The 20,492-nt window shown below is 43.2% G+C and overlaps 1 protein-coding gene across 2 annotated transcripts in view; it reads right to left on the bottom strand.

Annotated features, from left to right (window-relative positions):
* The window catches only part of fgd5a (FYVE, RhoGEF and PH domain containing 5a), a 31,379-nt gene extending 18,790 nt beyond the window's left edge, over positions 1-12,589 (bottom strand). For both annotated transcript variants that reach the window (XM_029502784.1, XM_029502785.1), the window contains exons 1-3: positions 11,689-12,589; positions 7,149-9,864; positions 5-119 (exon numbers count right to left, since the gene is read on the bottom strand). In XM_029502784.1, the coding sequence (XP_029358644.1) occupies positions 5-119; positions 7,149-9,864; positions 11,689-11,698 (2,841 nt within the window). In that variant the 5' untranslated portion in view covers positions 11,699-12,589. The remainder of the gene's footprint in view (positions 1-4; positions 120-7,148; positions 9,865-11,688) is intronic.
* Between the last annotated feature and the right edge of the window lie 7,903 nt (positions 12,590-20,492).

The following is a 20,492-nucleotide window of genomic DNA, read 5'->3' as shown; positions in this document are numbered from 1 at the left end:
TCACCTGCCGGTCGTAACTCTGCTCCAGCCCCTCCTCTTCCTCTGATGTGCGGCCCTGGTCCTCGTCCGCTGACAACCCGGTGGACACAGGGTTCATGGGGAAAGGCTCAGTGTAGGCACTGTCAAGAAGAGAAAAAGAGACGAGTACAGCCAAACAGCCCTGGTTCTGAATCATGCATACCAGCGAACATACACTGCAACATCGCTTCAATAATGTGGCTCCCAGCATAAAATCCACACAGAATATGCTCCACTGCGACTACAAGGCAGCAAACACATGACACACAACGCATTTACAGTTGGAAGCCGGTGATTGTACACTATCTCTGCAGCAGTATATTCTCAAAACACTGAGCAATATTCCAAATCCCCTGTAAATATATGTTTTTCCTTCTCCTGTGGGTATCTCTGAACGTTTCCGGCCGCCACATGGAGTCCTCCAGTGGCACATTGTAATCCCTTTCATGAGTCCTTCCGCTCACAGATGGCACAGTTGTGTGCAGACACTTCTAATCCCTTTTGTGTGCTGCTGTACCTGAGGGGGCCACACTGTAGGTTGTTTTACATGTAATCCCTTCAAATGTTACCTGCGCTAATTATTAATGTCCTCTGGTCTGTTAGGACCCATTCAATATGTTTGAGCACATTCAGCACTGCCAGGATAGTGTCTGGACCAAGTAATTTAAAAGCCCAGAGCGCCGTCACCACAGACTCTTTCATCTTTCTCTTTCATCATCTACCTGTTCTGTTACATAACTAATAGATAGATACAGAGGTGAAATATTTGTGCATTATGGCACATAATATGGTGCATAAAGTGGAAAGACTTACAGTGAGATGCAGATTGCAGCAGAACAGCAAAACACACTGCTACAGGTAATGTTGCTTTCCAATACATGAAGGTCTGCAATATTGTGTACCTACCCCAGTGAAATGTGGAATAATGTAAATAATATCAAGTTAAACCATCTCATTTTGGAATTACTGGGACCCCGAGTCTGTCATTTTCTGTCACTTCTCATCAGGAGCCTCTTTACATTCTGGTTGTCATTTGAGTGAAACCCTTATGTCTGTCTTCTTTGGAACAAATTAAATTTTAAGGTGCAAATTGATGCATGTGGTAAATTATGCGTGATTCACCTGCTCCCCTGTGAAATACTGTGTCATTTCATTGATTATATCCAGCAACACAATTATATCAGACAATGAGCAGGGGTAAGCCAAACATGCTATGCTGGTTCTAGATCTTCAGTTGTGAGTTTGCCCTTTCCCTTTTATCTGATGTGATGGCCATCAGAATTTCTCTGAGTCAAATGTGGCATTAAACTTTAGGATGTTGTAATTTAATCAACAATGACATGTACACGTTTCAAACACGCAATTACTCATGTTTTTTTTTACCACTTATCTGTTCCGGCCAAGGGGGGTGCTGGAGCCAATCTCAGCTAACGCTCCAGGTGAGGGTGGGGGTCACCCTGTCTTATCACAGAGCTGGCATATGGAGACAAAAAAACATTCACGCTAACGCTCATGCCTTCAGGCAACTTAGACTGGCCAATAAACCATAACATGCATGTCTTTGGACTAAGGGAGGAAGCAGCAGTATCTGGAGGGAATCCACGCTAGCACGGTGAGAACATGCATTCTCCACACAGAAAGGTCCCGGTCCTGGGTATCAAAAACAGAATCCTCTTGCTGTGGCGCTAACAACAGTTCCAACATGCTGCTCATACCCAATTACCGAAAGAGAAATTCATTGGCGCACACACACTGCCTCCATGCTTGTCCCCATGTTTGACGCTAAGAGAGAAAGTAAATTCACATTTCGCTCCATTCACACATACAGTGCGTGCACTTCATGAGATTCACATTTCACTACACACACAAACACACATGTAACACAGCCTGTCAGAGCTATTGGGTGGGCTGGAGAAAGCACCTACAGCCCATTACTCACGGTTGACCCTGGAGTAAACAGGTCAACCTGCTATGGGCTTTTCATACTTGTCTCATGCCGACATTTCCAAAACGCTGAACACATTCAGACAATGGAAAAGCTGTGGGAACTAAACGTTGTGTGCTTTTGCAGTGCGTTAATAGAGCAGACGATCAATTGCCACTTCCTCCATTATTCATGAATCCCTCTAAGTCAGTGTTCACCACTAGCAGCAGCCTGCAGATCAAAAACAGTGAACTTTCAGTTTAAAAACGAAGAACTTGAAATCTTTGGGGATAGAAACACGATGCATTCTAACTAAGAAACTACACATATTAAATAAAACAGATTAATATACATTTTTCAGAAAATGTATTGTTTAGGATTTTTTTTTGTTGCAGCCTTCTTTTAGAAATGTGGTCATACTTGTGTTTAACTGCATTTGTGTAGGGAAAACACAGATGTTATTGTAACTGAAGAGATGTTCTCCTCAGTGTATATCAGAAAATAATTTGCCAGGCGATGTGCAAACTGCTGTACACGACAGTTGTTATTTGATAGTGGCACTGATTGTGATGAGTTTATTTTATTATATACTGCATTGAGAGAGAAAATGTCAAAAAAGATTAAGAAGAACATGATTTCTTCTTTGATTTGTTTCTTTGTCATATATCGCTTTACATGGCAGTTATCTATGACTTCGGGTTAGGGCTGACCATTCACATTCACAATGTGTTCTGAGAGGCAAACCAACAAATCAAAAGCTTCTTCAGCAGCGGAGAAGGAAACCCATTATATCGGCACATGGCAGTAGTCTGTGATTTTTGGCTACATTGTACAATAAGGGACAAAATAGGAAAAATCATATGTTACTTTTACAACTGCATAAGTCACTTTGGCATGAAATATGAAATGTTTTGGTGGTTGAGATGTGTTTGTACTGACGGTGAACTGACTAACATTTTTCAAAATCACATTCTATAAAGATAATTGCACACAAAAACTTGAAACTAAAAAATAAAAAAAATAGGAGGAACATTCTTTCTGTACAAGAGAAACTCTGAGCTGAAGACCCTCGCCATCACCTTTAACAAGCAACAACACATTTGTTCAAAGGTACATTTTGTGCTGCAGTGGAGGGTTGTGTCCAGTTTACAATAGCACCTCCCAGATCTTCATACTCAAAAAGTACATTTCTCCAAATGGCATAATTGGTTGATTCTTTTTTTTTTTTTAAGGATACTAGTTAGTTTAAAATGACTTCTTTTGGATGTTGTCAAGATTTTTTTTTACAAACAAATATACTTTCTTTAATATATATTTCCGATTATATACCATTGCTATAATAAACGTATGAATAATCATTTTTGTAAGCTGGGAGCACATGAAACGCTTTCACAAAACCATTACTGCTATGCCATTATGCCAGCTGAATGCAATATCTTTTATGTCATGGCAGAGTTAAGTCTACTGTGTTAAATTCAGCAGAGGACAAGACGGCTCTTTGTAAAAAGACCCCTACAGCACCAGTCTCCTTGGAATTTGATGATGCTTGTAATATGTCATTCAATTGAGCTAAACATTGACTATTAAAATATAAGAGCGGGCAGACAGGATTTTTTTCCACGCGTAATAGCACTATTATTGCAAATAGGAGCATGCTCAGGAAGTGGCTAATAGTAGATGTTAATACTAATGGGAGCAGTTTTAAATTGTCTGCTGCTTCTAATGAGGGTGATTACGTCTGTCCTATGGCTGCTGCTTTTGTCAAAGAGTGTGATAAGGTGATTTGTGAGGAGGCTGACTGCTGCCTCACCTATCATGTGATGTGAGTGGGTGTAAGGTAACAATACCCCCATCATGTGACAGGTGGTGGGCCAACTTTCCCCTACTGCTTTCAGATGATCATGATTTGATTTGTCCGATGCATATGAAGTGACACGAGACATTCTTGGCAAACTTAAGCAGCAAAAGTAGCAGACCTGGCATTCCTGAAGGGACCACACCTCATCTTGTTGGTCAAGGGAGAGTCTGGGAAACGGCCACCCCACCACTGTGACCCTTTCTCCCACCTTCAACCTATCTGTCTACCCACGTCTCCGCCTCCCACTCTCCCGCCACAGCCACACCCTCGTCCTGCATTTCCTGTAAACAGGCTGGTGGGAAGCTCCTAGGCTGGACACTTCCTCCCCGGGGATGACCTGGCAATGACCTCAGAGCGCCTGGCACCAGGCCTGGCAAGCCAATGACACGCCCTGTCCACCACCTCGCCACACAGCCAACACCCAGTACAACAATGTACTTAAGACGGCTCCCTCATCACTACTAACACTAACATAACAGTGGGTGGAGGAGCTTTTTAGAGGCCATGGCAGGGCTTTGTCATCACTTTGAAGAGGTTCATGTTCAACAGTATGGTGTAAAAATGATGCCAAAGGGTAAGCTACAGTTGCATTATTTTGCAGGCAATAGCAGTTCCTTATTCAACATGCTGCTATAGAAACTTTTTGTATGTGCACAGGGAGAAAAACACATCTACACTGCAGTTGGAAGTCTAGCTTGAATAGCTTCCAGGAAGACATAAAGAACACTTAATGGTGTCTGGGTTGAGCACAAACACAAATTGTGGGCAGTGTTTGTGGAAACGCCTTTTTCAGCTCTCATTTGTTGCTACACGATTTTGTGGCAAAGCACAGTTCTGCTGAGTTAGCATGCGCGGCAGGAGTTCCATTGATGATAAAGCAGCACGAAGTCGCAACTTTGTGCGAAGGCACACACCTTGGTTGAATCATTAGTGTAATCTTTCTTTTTTCACTGTACACTATGGAAACTTGCTAATGAACATGTCTCTTTGGTTGGGCTGAATACTTGTGCTGAAGCAGAGTTTGAATGGTGTTATACATTAATCACACACGTGGGAAGAAGCCAGGCCTGTGGCACAGCAGCTTTGTAGCGTCTCTTTAGAATGCGTGTCTGCTGCTGTAGGCATGGTCCTTTTGTGTGCACTGCTCTGGGAACATTCGGCCATTTACCTCACCACAAAAATCCACTGTGGTTCACGTCGACTTTTGAATTTGTTTATGAGTCCAATAAATCACTGCCACGATCATCCAGGAGGCCTGAGACATTGGCACTGAGGAGCAAGATGTACACAGAAAGACAGGGACAAGCACATACGCTGACACCGCAAGTGCACACGTGCACTAATGGTCAAATAAACATAAGCTAAGCTCACACAGGCACACCAAAGAGAGGCCCTGGCAACAACGGCATCTCCAGGGGGAATACGGTGAAGGCGAGGCGACAGGCTAGATGACACATCGATAACATCACTGGGAGAAAAAGGAGCTTTCACCAAGGGGCCATTGTCTTGGAAACAGAATGGCTTCAAATGTTGAGATTTAAAGTATACTACAGTATTTTGAAAGTGCATTGGACTGAAGCAGTGGGGAAATAATGCCTGCAGCACACATTTGCTGCTCGACAGGTACTACGATATAAGTGTATGTAAATTATACGGACTGCCAGCTGAGCCTGTTTCTGTTCGGAGGTAAAATAGTTACAGAAGAGAGAACAGTTAGCTTAAGTTTATATATAAAAAAGGCACCACAAGACATAAAAACAAACTGAGACAAAAGCATTTTGTCCCACAAATATCTCAAGCCTTTAAAGGAGCTCCTAAAGGAGCCCATCTCTTTGACTTCACACAGGCCATCAAACATAACTATTTTGTTAAGCCTTGGCAAAGATTTTGGCCCACAGCGGCTGAGGCTCCGGTGCTGGCCAGGGTAATTTGGTACAGTCTGACCACAGTGATTCCTCTCTTTATCACACGCTGTAGTAAATCCTGCAGCCCCCTCAAGGGTCCAATGAAAGAGGGGCACTTGAGAGAAAGCCACTTTAATAAAAGCCCTCCTAAACTTAACCATAAGTGTCAGGTACAGGAGGGCAATTACAACAGAACCGCTCCAGCTCCCTATCTCCTGTTCTCACTCCCCCCCCCTCCTCTCATCCTTTATCACCATGCTCTGCTCCTTCTATGAACACATCCCCTCCCCTCGTTCTCTCACCTTTTTCCTCATCCTCCTCCACTTCATTGTGTTAAAAGAACCCCCCCCACACCAGTCTACTCACTTTTAATTGCAGCCCATAATTACTTACTGTAATGTGAATAAGTGAACTTCTCAGCTGCCCATATCTGTTCTAGCACCTCAGCAGTGGCACCAGATGTGACCTCTAAATCTACCAAATGAAAAACACGAGTAAGCTCTCCCACATGCATTGTCCATCTTCCCAAAGCCAGCGGTGCCTGACACAGCAGCCTGCTCATCCCTCACTGAACACTTAGCTACAAGAGGGAGATCTAATTCTACTCAGCTTGGTGCCCCCCCGCTCATCTGTGATAAGCTCCGATGTTCAGCGGTAAAGATTGCTTTTCTTCTAAGAGAATAAATCCTCACAATTCAGCTAAATACTTAACACGTAGTTCCAGTGATTAGAAGTCTCTCCCTCTATGTGATCATAGATAAAGCCTTTTTAGACATACTATGGTAAATAATATTTAATCATCTGGCAATAATAGTGAAAAGTGATCATCCCCAGGTCCCAGAGGCCAAAGTGCCAGTAAACTTTTGCTTATTTCCATGATTACGCAATTCAATCCAAATTATAAATCACTTAATTAATCGATTTATCATCAAATTAATAAATAGGGTCTAATTATTGATGATGAACCCGATGTATTTTTGAAAGAAAGTACGACACTACATTCTGGTTTGTGAAGGTAATCTTGCAGAAGGTTTTGGTTATATTTGCCCCAATTCTGAACCCGTGAAATACAATGTACTATGTTACAACTGGGGTTGTTGTTTTTTTATACAAAAAAGACATTGATAAGCTTTACCACACTGTCTGTGTTTTTCAGAAACAATTTCTTCAGTATAAATCCGTCCTGATTAAAGGTATTCACACCTTCACCATTGGGGATATATGTCTATATAAGTGTTTTGGGTTAAACATTAACAATTGGAAGCAGATATTTCAGACTTTTTATTGCAAAGCTTGGTCAAATAGAACCAAAAGAATGGGTTTGGCTGGATACGTCTAGTATGCAAACACGTGTTTTTGGAACTGGGATAAATACCCCAAGTTCGTTTGAGATGATAAAACATTAATTTAAAACCATTTTAACCTAAATAAATGATCACTATACCTTTCAGGGTCCGCTTTCGGAGTGTGGGGTTTGCTGTCAATTCCTGGGAAACTGTTCATATCCACATAGCCATCATTCTCATTGCAGGCAACTGTTGTGCGGTTTGGATCCTCAAAAAATTCAGTTACAGTGTGGGACCTGGTGAGCCTGCCAGGGATCTGGATGTTCTCATAGTCTGAGCTCATGGCTGGGATGTTTTCATAGTCTGAGGTGTCTGCACTGGGGAATGAGATGGAGCGGGGTTTGGTCAAAGGCAGCGGCATGACAGAGTGACGAGAACGCTCCTCAAATGACTCCACTCTGGAGACCCCCCTGCCATAAGCTTTGAAATCACTTTTTCTCCTCTGATGGTCGTTGTAGAGGACAAGGGTGGATGGCACATCTGAGATACGCTGCTGGGAGTTTACTCTGTGGGATTGGGGCTGAGGAGAGCTGCCAGTGCTCCTACGATCAAGCTCTATGACTCTTGATGGGCCATGGTGGCTGGACTCTGAAGATGAACGTGAAGAACGGACACTCCCATCACTGAAACCCTTTGAATCGGTCTTCTTCTTGAACTTGAGTGCTAAGAAACGTTTAAAGGAGGACTTCTTCTTCTTGGGTATGTCACTAGGTTCATGCTGTATCAGGAGCGATGGGGAACTCTTGGTGACTGGTCTTTTTGTGATGTATGCCAGTTCAAAGGGCGGTGGTATGTCCACTAAAGAGGTTGGTGTGGAAACGCCGCTGGATGATTGATGGCTACGCTGGGAGAAGCTTCCAGAGGAAGTAATCACACATGGGAGGGAAAGGGTATCATCTTTTCTCTTCATCCTGATCTCATCTTTCAGAGATTGGTGGATTTCTGTTGAAGTGGTCAAGGACAACGCTGGGCCCTCTGCAGAACGGGAATATAATAGGAAACGGCGAGACTTTGTTGAAGGGATCAAACAGTTGACCCCAGGCTGCTGTGAATGGCCAAGTGGTTCATTGTTCTTATCCACGGCCACCGTACAGTAGTCATGATTCTGGCACTCTGTCCCTGTCTCTTCTGGTACAGTTTCCGGGACATAACCTGGAACTTTTCCAGAATAAGAACGTGACCGTGTGACAATGGTTTTCCTATCCAGTGTTACAAAATTCTCACCCTCTGAGTCAAACCCTGCCTCTTCATAAATATGCTCTTCACTATCAGAGTCTGTGTCCTCATAGTAAGGCACAATATGGCAGTCCAGTTCCTCAATGTCTTCTTCAAAGGCCTCAGTGGTGTGGGCAAACACAACTCTGTTGGTGAGCTCGGGGGTGCGGCCCAGGTCTAGGTCTGTTGGCACTGTGATGTTGCACAACCTGAGGCGAGGCTGACAGCTTTTCCGCTGGTTGTGGAAGGCCTGCTCTCGTTTAGCTGTTCTCTCTTTAGCACTTTTTCCTCTGATATGTTTCTTTTCCGTTTCATCCTCCTCATCCTCATCGCCGATCTCAACATAATCCTCAGACGACACACACTCCAACTGCTCGGAGTCGTCTTTGGGAGAGAGTGACTCGTCAATGTCCGCATACTCGTCTGCTGACTCGCTGTCCTTTGCTTTGTCTTTGTGCTGATTTGACAGTTCACTGCCCTCCTCGGTGTCACCCTGGTCGGAGAGAGCCTGGTTATTCTCTAGCTTGTCAACATCATCTGATGACACATAGTAAGGTTCCTGGTTCGAAGCGCCTGGCGTTTGCAGTTCATTTGAGGGTTTGTCGTCAGTGTCATCCTGACTCCACTCTGGGTCAGCCGTGCTGGTCGCATCTCCCGGAACAGCTTCTATGACTGAATAAGGCCCGAACACATCCTCTGTGCTGGATGTGAATCGAAAACAGCCGGAGGGGTCTTTGGTGGCCCGTTCTGGTTGCCATACCTCTGTATCCCCTGTTTCTGCCGGGTCACATGACTCACAAGTATCACTAGCATCATCGTTGGGGCCTATCACATCGTAGGGATACTCCTCAGTTACAGTTGGAAGCACATTGAATCCAAATGCAAATCCTCCAGCTTCCAGATCAGTCTTGTCGATGAGTGCGTCACAGTGCTCACTCTGGTCACTCTCTCCCTCATTAGGCCCAACATCATTGTTTGTTTGATCCAGGTTTTGCTCCGCAAAGACTCCTGTAGAATTACAGGTTATTTCAGTCTTTGTACTTAAACTCTGTTGCTCCTCTTCTTCCTCCTTTTCTGCTTCCTCCTCTGTCTCAGTCAGGAGAAGAGAGGCTGTTGATGTATTCTCATCATCGGTGTGATTTTCACCTTCAGGCCGGTTCAAGTCATTGTCAGTGTTTTCATCTTCAGTAGTGTCAACAGCTGACCCATCATCTCCTTTGAGTGTGTCCTCAGAGCCAGTGCTGTCGATGTCACCATCATTATCTGATATGTTTACTTGTTTTGTGTCTTCCTCTGCGGTGTCCTCTTTGTTATTTTCTCCTGTGCTGTTGCCATTAGCCTCGTGTTTCTCCTGATTCTCCTCAGCCATCTCGTGGAGTGCTTCAGCCTCCCCATCGGAGTGGGCCACGTCTCCGTTGCTGAGTCTCTGTGGGGGATGGGGCTCCCCCTGTGGGTGAGGCTCATACAGAGGCTTGGGGGCAACAGGAGGTTTTGGACCCCGGACACGGGGACACGGCCTGGACATCAGCTTGGAATGTACGTTGATGGTCAGATGACTGCGGACCTTTGGCTGAGGGACTTGCAGGGGATTTTGAAAATCTGTATGAGAAAATAAACGTAATTAAAAAGCTGTAATAAAAACACAAAGAACATTTTCATTTCTTTTTCAGTATTTACACTTTACTCACTAACTAAGGGTAAAATTTGTGCCCTGGCTCCGCAAAGGCACCAAAGAGGAAGCCCAGACCGATACAGTAGTCTGTGATACGCAGAATGCTGCAAGGGACATTATCAGCAGGAAAAACAACAGAGCCACAGGGTACTTACAGGAGGAACAATAATGTCTCCCTGTCTGGGAAATGACACGTACAGGTTGGTGGCTGACAGCAGGATCAGAAAACCAGTTATTTTAAAGATAATTTGTGCAATGATGCCTTAATGATTCCACAAATTAGCTGATGCGCACTGATAACGAGGGATAGTCCCAGTTCACTATAATCTGGCTCATTGGGGCAGCAGTGGGCACCAAATTTTGGTTTTCAATTTAGACTTTAGACAGTTGATGAAATGTCAAAAGATGTTAAGTCATAAAGGAGCCCTGCCTTTAAAATTTAGTATTGTCATGAAACACACCCGTGCTTAACAAAGTGTGTACACCCCTTGTCTCTTCCTGTTATTTAGTACCTGCCCTGACGCACATCCTATTAAACCCTGTGTGCACTTTGGCTATCTCTGAGTGTTTTCTCTCCCTTTCTTTCTGCCCGTGCTCTGACTCTCTCTCTCACACTCTCTTATCACCAGTCTGAAAGCAATTTTTTTAGGGATGGACAGTTATACATATATTTTAACCATGAATGTCATCATGCTCTTGCTTTAAAGAATTCCAGCAGAGCCTGCAAACAGGACTCCACACAGGATGTCCATGGGGGGAAGGACATGAACGGCATGGCCCCTCATCACTCCTCCATGAATCTTTTCAGGAGAACACATTTTCACAACACAAATGGACTTCCTTCTCGTCATTCTTCCCCGAGTCTCATGTACACGCACTGCCTCACACAGACAAACACAACCGCACATAGAAACACACTTTCGTTCTCATTTTTGAGGGGGGTAAGGGGGTGTCTTTTGAGTACGTCAATGAACGATAAAATTGGGAGAGAAAACAAGTCCCAGTCTGACAAAGCACCCAACTGCAAACAACAGGATATGAATTATGCAACAAGAATTCATTTAAAACAAATGTTTCTGAAAAAGAGGAAGCGATAGACACCGGGACCTTGGCAGGGCCAAACTTACAGGTCAAAATCCAATCTGAACTAACCTGTAGAATAATTTTCACTTGATTTTTTAGAATAATGTCTTTCTTTGAAAAATGTTATCATACATGAACCACATACAAGAAAAATGTTTCTCTCCTTCTTACTTCTAAAATACAGGCTAGTCACTACAGAGGACACTACGCAGAACAATGGTCTTGACTACTGTTTCATGTATAGAGCACAATCTAACCGTAATCAACCCCAGAAATGAAACAAAACAGTAATTATTATTGTTATTATTATTATTTATTTATTTTTTGCGGTAAAGATCTTCACTGAAAGCAACTTCACCGGCATGTGCTCATCCAGATCTGTGGATTTAGTTCAATATCATATCACATATCGTGCATCTTCACAGAATTGTCCTCCGATGTGTTGATGTTATTATCTAAGTAGTTTTAAACACTACAACTGGGAAGCATCAAGTTAACCCTTTAAGTGAAGTGTTGACCATGATGGAAATAAACAGCTATATTGACCAATGTCACAAAGACCTTAATACTAACGCACATTTCCCTGCCTAACCCTGGCACCACTTTGTTTAATAATAAAAACAAAACATTGTAAGTCTGGATGTAAACACAAAACATTCACCAACAACCTGCGTTCATTGTGGAGCATCATCATCCACGGGATCCGACAGTTCTCCTCATGTTTCTCCGCACCGACCCTCCGAAAGACGCGGAAACTTCATCCAAAGACACACACATTATGAGGAAGAAAAAAAAAATCAAGTTGCAGTGAAAGACTTCGGAAGCATTTTGTGGTCTTGCTGTTTGTCCCGCTGGGGTCTACTCTTGTCGGGGAGAGCTCATCTCCAGTGCTGTACTCCAGTGCTGTGGTGCGCTCCTGTGTGGAAACGGGAGGTGTCGTTTGGCGCTTCCTGAGGTTGGGCTGCGCGGCGACGCGGACCAAACGCGCTCTCTCCACGTTTCACTATTGCATTGCTCACCATTGAGGCATGGTGGGAGTTTTTGCTCAGAGAGTGGGCTACTATTGACTTTATTTATTTTTGTTAGATTTGTCGCCAAATCTTTTTTTTTTTTTTTTTTTGATCCCGCCCAATCAACAGACTATTTTACAGGCTCCATCTGAATGAAACCAAAGCCACTCTGTCCGGGAGATCTGGACTACAAATACCAGCCGCACTTCTTCTCACGTCGACGTTTTAGTTCAAGTACCATGATTGTTTTAAATCATTTGTTCCCGTGTTCATTTGATATTTTATTTATATGATACATGTCCATTCAGTGGCACGGTCACAGATGACAGCAGTCGTTAAGTTCAGACTTGCAGCATCACATGAGCCACTGAATTGTGCAATGACACACTTTTTCTGCTTGGAGTGAGTGGATTGTGGTCAGAAGTCTTCTCGGTGTTTTCTCCGACATGTTTTGCTCACGGATTATTTCCTGAGACAGACCAGCGCACAGAGAGGTTCCTAAAAGCAGTTTCCACAAACAGTTTCTCCAGCACACCGAAGCTTTTGCTGTTGCCCGGGCTTCCTGGCGCGGCATCTGTTGCGCGACTGAATGAATGCAAACCTTTAAAACCCTTTCTTCATAACAGGAAACCGCTCTCCCTGTTTCCTGCACAACAGGCAACACTTCCCTGGCAACAGATGGGAAAGGTTGGCGGTGTTAACCCCTTCGGTCACCTCGCACACAGCTGAGTGATCGCTGCCTTGCAGAGCCTGGTGGTTCTAGGAACAGACTGACTCAGACTCGTGGTTTGCTCTGAAGGACAGAGACACCTTGTGCGGCACACCGGGAGGCTGGTCTGACGGCTCCCTGTGCTGGTTTAACGGCCACACATTGGGAAGGAGGTCCCGCACTTGTTTTTCTCACACACTCCTCTGCACACTTGAAGGTCAAACGACGCATCGAGGGCTCAGGGATGTTTGCAGGAGAGCTGGAGTGCATGGTGATCAAGTGGAGAAGCGCAATAAAAGAATCATCTGTGCTGTGTCCCTGCGGGTCCCTGGTCCTGGCTGCTGCAGAGGCATCCAGACCCACACATTACACACAGCCATATTCCCATTCCAGATGGTTTGGTGCATGAAGGATTAGACTATTCTGGAAATGCAAAGCTCTGTTTTCCTGTAATAGGTGGCTGGAGAATGAATATCATAATCACCTCATGTTGTATTTGCATTTGCATGAAACTAATCTCATTAAAGACTAAACATTTTGGTCCATGCAATGATACATTTCTAAATTATTAAGTGTGTCCCTAAATATGGTATTAATTATGCAATAATTATTGTTTAAGACAGCAACCATTGTGCTTGCTGCAGCAATTAAGCTCTTTATTTGTGTAAATAGGATGCTGAGTAATGTATTTTGCAATATGCTTCACCAGAAGCAAAACAATTAGATCACTGTGACTCACTTGTTTTGTTTCCACGGGTTACAATGTGATACTGTACTGACTATTATGGAGTGTTGAAGCCAAGGCACTTTTCAATGTGTCAATATAGCACATTTATAGCTGCCATAAACCTTGACTTTTGTTTTTGAATTGGGAGACTAAAGATAGCTCCGCTCTGGTTTTTGGCAGTGCCCAATGTGCTTTTCTCAAGAGTATTCAGCTCACAATTGCAAAATATGACCTTTTTTTTGCTTTCATTTTAGCAAAATATGTTTTGCCTTTGCAGGGTGTGCAAATAGAACCTGTCAAAAGTATTGTGTCATGTGACTGCAGAGAAGAATGGCTTTAGGAGTAAGTATCCCTCCAGATGTGGGACAGGCGGTCAAAACATGTTTTTGGACAGAGGACACAAATTTCCTGGACCACTTCGGGCTGTGTGCTGCGCTCCGTCACCCCACCTGGAACATGACTTGACTTGACAAAAAAAAAGGGGGGTGGGGGGGTGGAGATATTCGGAAAAACATGCCGTAGTAAGGGAACAAAGTGACTCCATCTCCCTTCCACTCGTCTGCACACACAGAACGCCAAACAGGAAAGGGATCAGGGGAAGAGGTCAGCAATTTGTTCCCAGAGCTGTGACAATCCATAACACCTGCTTTGCCAGAGAGTGGATGCTGAACTGAATGGACGTGCTGAGTGTTTTCAGTCCCCTCTGAGACTAAAAACCATGTGACTTCATACTTTCATGCAGCTGATTACTGGAAAGCATATTTTGACTTTTTTGCCCCATTATGGCACAGTGTGATACAGTACGATACGCTATGACAGTGGCAGGTTCCCTACAGCATTAATTTATAATAAAAGAAGGTTCTTAATCAGACCGTTATGCAAATGCGCTGTACTATATTAAGTCCCTGTATTGATTGATGTGATACTCAAGTGCAATCAGGCAGAGGTCTTTCACTCTTTAAAGTGACCCAAACACCTTTGTAATTAGATGGCAAAGCATTTGACTGCTGTAATGGATCGAATTGTTATTGACATGATTTATTGATCGGCAGCTGTGCACACCAGTAAGGGGTGCTCCTCTGAGATGCGCATATTTGCCCTGAGCTGGAGATCCTGATTAAAAGACTTCAGGCCAGAGGATATGTAGCCTACTTTATTAAAATGTCATAAAAGTGAAGAATGCAGAGATTGTTTCAGGATTAATGGAGGTTGGTTGTTTTTGGCAAAGGACTATGACAAGAGAGGTGACGCATTATTACACTTATCACATCAACCACTTGTACCAAAGAAACTCAGGTGTCTTTTAGCATAGTAATTAATTTTGTAACCTGAGTTAAATAAGAAAAGTCCGTTGTCAGCAGTGTATTCTCTCCTCCCCCTACAATATAAGACCAGGTCCCCCTCCCCACAATCCCCAGTGCCTCTGCACACATACAGACACACACATGCACACACTGCAGAGCTTTACAATAAACAGGTGGAGCATGGAAATCAGCACTTCATCAAAAAAAAAAAAGAAAAGAAAAGAAAAAGCTCAACAAAAAATTCAGGCTTAATTCCTTACATGCCATCCAGAATGCTGCAGTAATTCAATGGATGTGGGGCAGCACAGTAGCATAGTGGTTGGCACTGTTGCCCCAAAGTAAGAAGGTTGCACGTTAGGTTCCCAGCCTGGGGCCTTTGTGTGTGTATGTTCTCCTTGTTCCTGTGTAGGTTTCCTCCGAGTACTCCGGTTTCCCCCCACTGTCCAAAGACATCATGTTTGGGTTAACCGGTGACTCTAAATTGTCTGTAGGTCTGAGTGTGAGTGGCTGTTGGTCTCTGTCTGTGTCTGTGTGTTGGCCCTGTGATGGACTGGTGACCCGTCTAAGGTGACCCCGCCCTCACCCAGAGTCAGTTCTGATTGGCTCCAGCAACCCAGAAATGGATGAGAGGTAGAACATGAATGAATCAATGAAAGTAGCCTCTATCATTTTTGTGATTTGAATAACAAAGAGACATTACACTACATTGAACAATGTGCCAGATATTGTTGTTGTGCTGTAGTCATCTGATTGTGTGACTTTCCCATGTGTAAGCACTTTTTTTCTTAACATAACTCACAACTTTGTCCAAATAGTGGCTGAGTTGTGTGTCAGGGGCTCATTAAGTCACATTTAAGTAGTAATTTCAGCAGTGCTGTTTGTGTTAAGTCTAGCCCACTCTAAGATAAAGTGGCAGCACTGCTCCATTACAACAAAACAAAGTCTTATTCCTCTGTAGTGAAAGGCCATTGCTGTGACACAATAGCTTATGCACTGCCGTTAATTAGCCCAAAGCTCAGAGAGTAGGTCAGACTCTGATAACAGATGAATTTGTTTTTCTTTTTCTTTAATGCTGCACGGACAGCCCTCCAAGCCGCACTGTAAAAACAATGATTTACTGGTTCAAAATGAAACACTCATGGAGCCCCAGAAGAAAAAGAAGCATTCATGTCCTTTCCAAATAAAGCACAATAACTCAGTCAAAACACTATTTGTTGGCTTCTAGTGTCATTGTGAGAGCCTTCTCAGATTGTGTGGCCTCATTTCCTCCATCTCTGCTCTATATTTTTATGGTATTAATGGTTGTAGACACTCAAGTCCCGCGTGCCAATATGACTAATGCTCTGCATGGACTCATGCGCCGAGTGTGTGAGTTGTGTATTACATGTGTTCACCTGCATGTGTCTTGTACTTGCCTGGATATGGGTAAGTCGGTAAGCAGTATTCTGACTGTGTACGCTGCTGAAGTATCTAGAGGGAAAACAATAGGATCACGAAAAAAAGCCCTGAGCCAGAATTTACTCTTCCTGTGTGTGTTTTTACATTTCTCAGCCAAAGGAGACGGGGCGGAAGCAGGTACTCCTGCTAGTGAAACACACGTCTTTGGCAGAGCTTTGACACACTCTCACGCAAGTTTAAATGAAGATGTGAGCACACTGTACAACTTATGTAACAGCGCGGAACAAAGTGAGCCCTGTCATTTAAAACAGCTTAAATGTGTCTGTGAGGGAGAGTTAAAGGGGGATTCACTGTCAAGCTTATCACTTTGCGATACATCCAAATCCCTGTCCCTGATGAAAAAACACATAACACTCTATACAATATCCAGACAAACTATAAATCAAACCTTTGATAAATCAGTGCTTTTCATTCCGAGCAACAGCATGTGCAGAAATTGATTACATAGCAAAACAATACTTCATACACACGCATCACAAGAGGGAAAACCTATCTGGGGGCTTTCCAACTTCTTCTGACAATGCATATTTCATCATGCCCATGTGCACAGATATGAGTGAGTGATGTGATGTCTGCGTGCATGTGTGTGTTCGCTCAGCCTGGCTCTCATTGGTCTAGATAGCTGTGTGGAAAACACAGATGGTTGTTGCTTGTGCTTCTTCCACCGGACCTGTGTGACCTTTAACACAAAGATAACAGGGCAGACCCTCCCTCTCCCCCGGCCCTGGGAGCTCAGGCCGAGGGCTTCCTCCCTGCGAACTGTCTGATAGAACAATATCAACAGCCAGCGCCTCAGCCTTCCTTTTGTGTTGCTACTCAGGTTTTGTTTTGGAATAATTAAGTCCTTTCTAATCAAGACTGTTTGTGACACGCAGGAAATGAACAACCTTCACTGAAATAAGATTTTACTTTGTATTGCACGATAACAGTCATTTTACCTCACTAGTCCTGCGTGCTTTGACTTAGTCTTTATGCCAAGCGTCGTCTTTGTGTTCAGTTACTATTTTACTCTTTACTCTCACTGTGACCTTTACCAAACTCACTGCAAGTGTTAATTATCATTTTTCAGTGCATTTAACAACATATAAACAATCCAAGCGCTCTGACTTAGGAGATCTGAACTCATCCAAATGGGTATTAAAAAATAAGTGTGGTGATATTCTTCAATTGATAAATGACACCAAAGAGTTGGTTGGAATTCTGTGGAAGACTGTCCATGTATTCTTCTAAAGCCAAAGTAGTTTTATTGTTTGTTTGTTTGTTTGTTTTGCAAATGTTACTTGAGCAGAAATAAACTATTGTGGACTATTTTCATATGCAGACTAATATGCAGTTGAGGAAAGTGTTATAAAGACAAGTCTTATGAGTAGAACACACTCATTGATGGTTTTGTGTGAGGTAGAAGAGGTGAAAGAAAAATATACACCATCACTTGTCCTTCTTCAAATGGTATTTTAGTTCATTAGCAAATGTAAAATCACTCTGGGCAGCTCATTCAGTTCAATGCATGTGTTCTGCAAGCGCCATTTCATGTCACTGTGAATTTTCCTTTCACAGGCAGTTTTTCCCTGGAGAACATGGATGTCCAATCTGTGAGCACAAGGTGACCCCATAGGAGGTTATTATGTTGGGATACAGATCTTATTTGAATATATTTGACTTCTCTTGTGTATTTTTTCTCTTTCTCTGCCACTTTGAGAATCATCCTCTTTCATGCCCATGTTTTCTTTTCTTTTGTTTCTCTTTTCATCACTAGAGCGGTCTAGCTGTCCTGTCTTTGGTCAGACATTTTGCTGAGGTGATTTTTAGTCTGGCCTTTTGTGTATTCTCATGCACAGTGTGGGGGTTGAGGGGTGTTGTGAGAGCTTGTAGGGGGGGAGGATTCATATACGAACTGAAGGCTTTTCTATGATCATCAGCAAAAACAGCATGGTCAATTTTCATTTAGTGAAGCTGAAAAACCACCAAAGTGTGGAAAATGCCTCAATGCAGTATTTGATCGCGTGATTTATCATCACAACAATGCATAGGTCACAATATTGCTACAATCTGGTGGCGTGGTTAAACTTGTGATAATGAAAAAGCCGTTGACCTGTACTGACCGTGATGTGCTCATCTGTTTCCTACTGAGAAACGGGTGAAAGAGAGGACTCTTAAAGTAACATTATCTGTAGATAATATCTGCCCCAGGTGATGGGTGTCAATCTCAACACTGTGTCAGCTGATGTCAATCATCAGCTATTGCTCCCTTCAAGACGATCTGCTTCCATGGCAACTCAGAGGTCAAAAAGGTCAACTTTGATACAATGCACCACAACCGATCGTTACTGTTGTCACAACACATTGGCAGGATGATATTGCCTGAGTTGTCATTATTTGGCGCAGTGCAAATCCCTCTTGCTCCATCCCTTGGGACTCACTTTCTTTCCTCACCCCTCATTGACCCAGCGACTATTGTCTGTAAAACCCACGGGTCTTTTCTTAAGGTGGGGTCTTAGCTCCACTGTTTTGTATTGGTTTATGAATTCAGCTCTGTGGCACCAGTGCAATAACTGAGATTTAAATGTCAGGTGAGGGAGCCCCTTCAAGCTGAAGTAGGTGATAAAGATATATTGTATCAGAAATTGCTTCTTTTTAAGTGTCATGTGTACAGCTTGAATTGTTTGTTAAGATTGTATGTGAGTGTGTCTACGTGTGCACGGCATTGTCAATATATATCTTGCCTGTGTGTATTGTATTCACCTCCAATGAGGTTTAAAAGGCATCTTGAGCTGAAGGACAGATGAGGTCATAGCCAGACCACCAGACAAAATCATTTTGTGCATTAATTTGTTGCGCGTTTTTTTGTCATGTTTTATTCAATTGTTTGGATCCTCTGCTGTGAAGTCAAATTCAACCTAAAATTGCAAAACATATCTGACTGTTATTGAGAAATATATGTTGCATTAGAAGCAGCAGTTCAAACTAAACTACTGAAATACAGCCAACTGGATCAGACTGCAATCAAGCACCATCATCCTCTTCATCATTATTGTCATCGATGTTGCAAGACAGAATGTTTTTCACTGAATTTTACCGTAATTTTACCACCGCAAAGTAAATGCTGCTTTGTCATTTGTATTTCAGACTATATGAGGTTGACAGTAAATATTCAGAAAGTACAAGCATCACTGCTTTCCTAGACCCAGCACTGTAAGAATATCTGTACCTTCTAGCAGTATGCACATTTTATGAGCGCCATTACAAAATTTGTGCTAACACAGACTTAAACAGGCCATAAAATGAGATATCATCCTGAGGGTAAACCTCAAAATTGGATTACTGTTATCCTCAGGATGGACACCTGCTTATTGTGCTAAACAAACCTCTGCTCCCTTTAGCAACAACACCTTTCAGCATTTTTCCCCCCTCTCGCCTTTGGAAGGTGTGAACATGTGTGCGCTCAAGGAGGTGGTCTACATTTAAACACAGCTGCACCTTTCATTACTCTCATAAATGTGGGGTCAAGGGGTGAGGCGTGCTCAGGTCTTACAGCCAAGGTACACGACGAGTGTCAGTGAAATGATATGTAATATGTGGCAGAGTGGCTTTTATCAAACTGTACATCCTTGTGGCACACAATGAGCGGGACAGACGGTGACAGGCAGGGAAATGAAGCTTTAGGTGGCCACAGAGATGGAACAGGAGATGTTTCACTCAGATAGATAGCAGCAAGCTAACAGCAAGCCATTGTGCTCCCTGCAGAGACTGTCAGCAGAGCACAACATAAATTAGATGACAGACCCATTTGCAGTTGTGGGCTGTATTCCTCAGAAAACTTGTCCCAAAGAAGAACCATCAGCAGTGACTTGGTTTAAAATTTTTGGTATTAAATTTGATTAAAACACATTTATAAGCGAGAATTTGCTTTTGTGCAGCCATGAACAGCGTCCCAACCTGTAAAGGACAAGGCTGTCACAATCTCATCTCCGATGTGCATCCATTACTGTGTGGAATTATAATGGGACACAGCCACTACAAGGGCAGAGCCAAACACTAACATGATTATGGTAATGACTGCCAGCAGCTATCCCTTGAAGCACCAGGGAGATGCGCACTGAAAAAGCAATTCCTAACAATTAATCAAAACGTATAAATAGACATAATGTCATTGACTTTCACTCCTTGCAGACAAGCGGTTGGTGAATACTGTTGATACCTTGAAAGGTATTCAATCAATGTGATACATTTGGTTGGAGGTGGGGGAATTTGGCAGGCTACAATA

This window comes from Echeneis naucrates, chromosome 5 (genome assembly GCF_900963305.1).
Source record: "Echeneis naucrates chromosome 5, fEcheNa1.1, whole genome shotgun sequence".
Lineage (NCBI taxonomy): Eukaryota > Metazoa > Chordata > Actinopteri > Carangiformes > Echeneidae > Echeneis > Echeneis naucrates.
The sequence above is the reverse complement of the archived record's forward strand: the minus strand, read 5'-3'. Positions and strand labels throughout refer to the sequence as shown.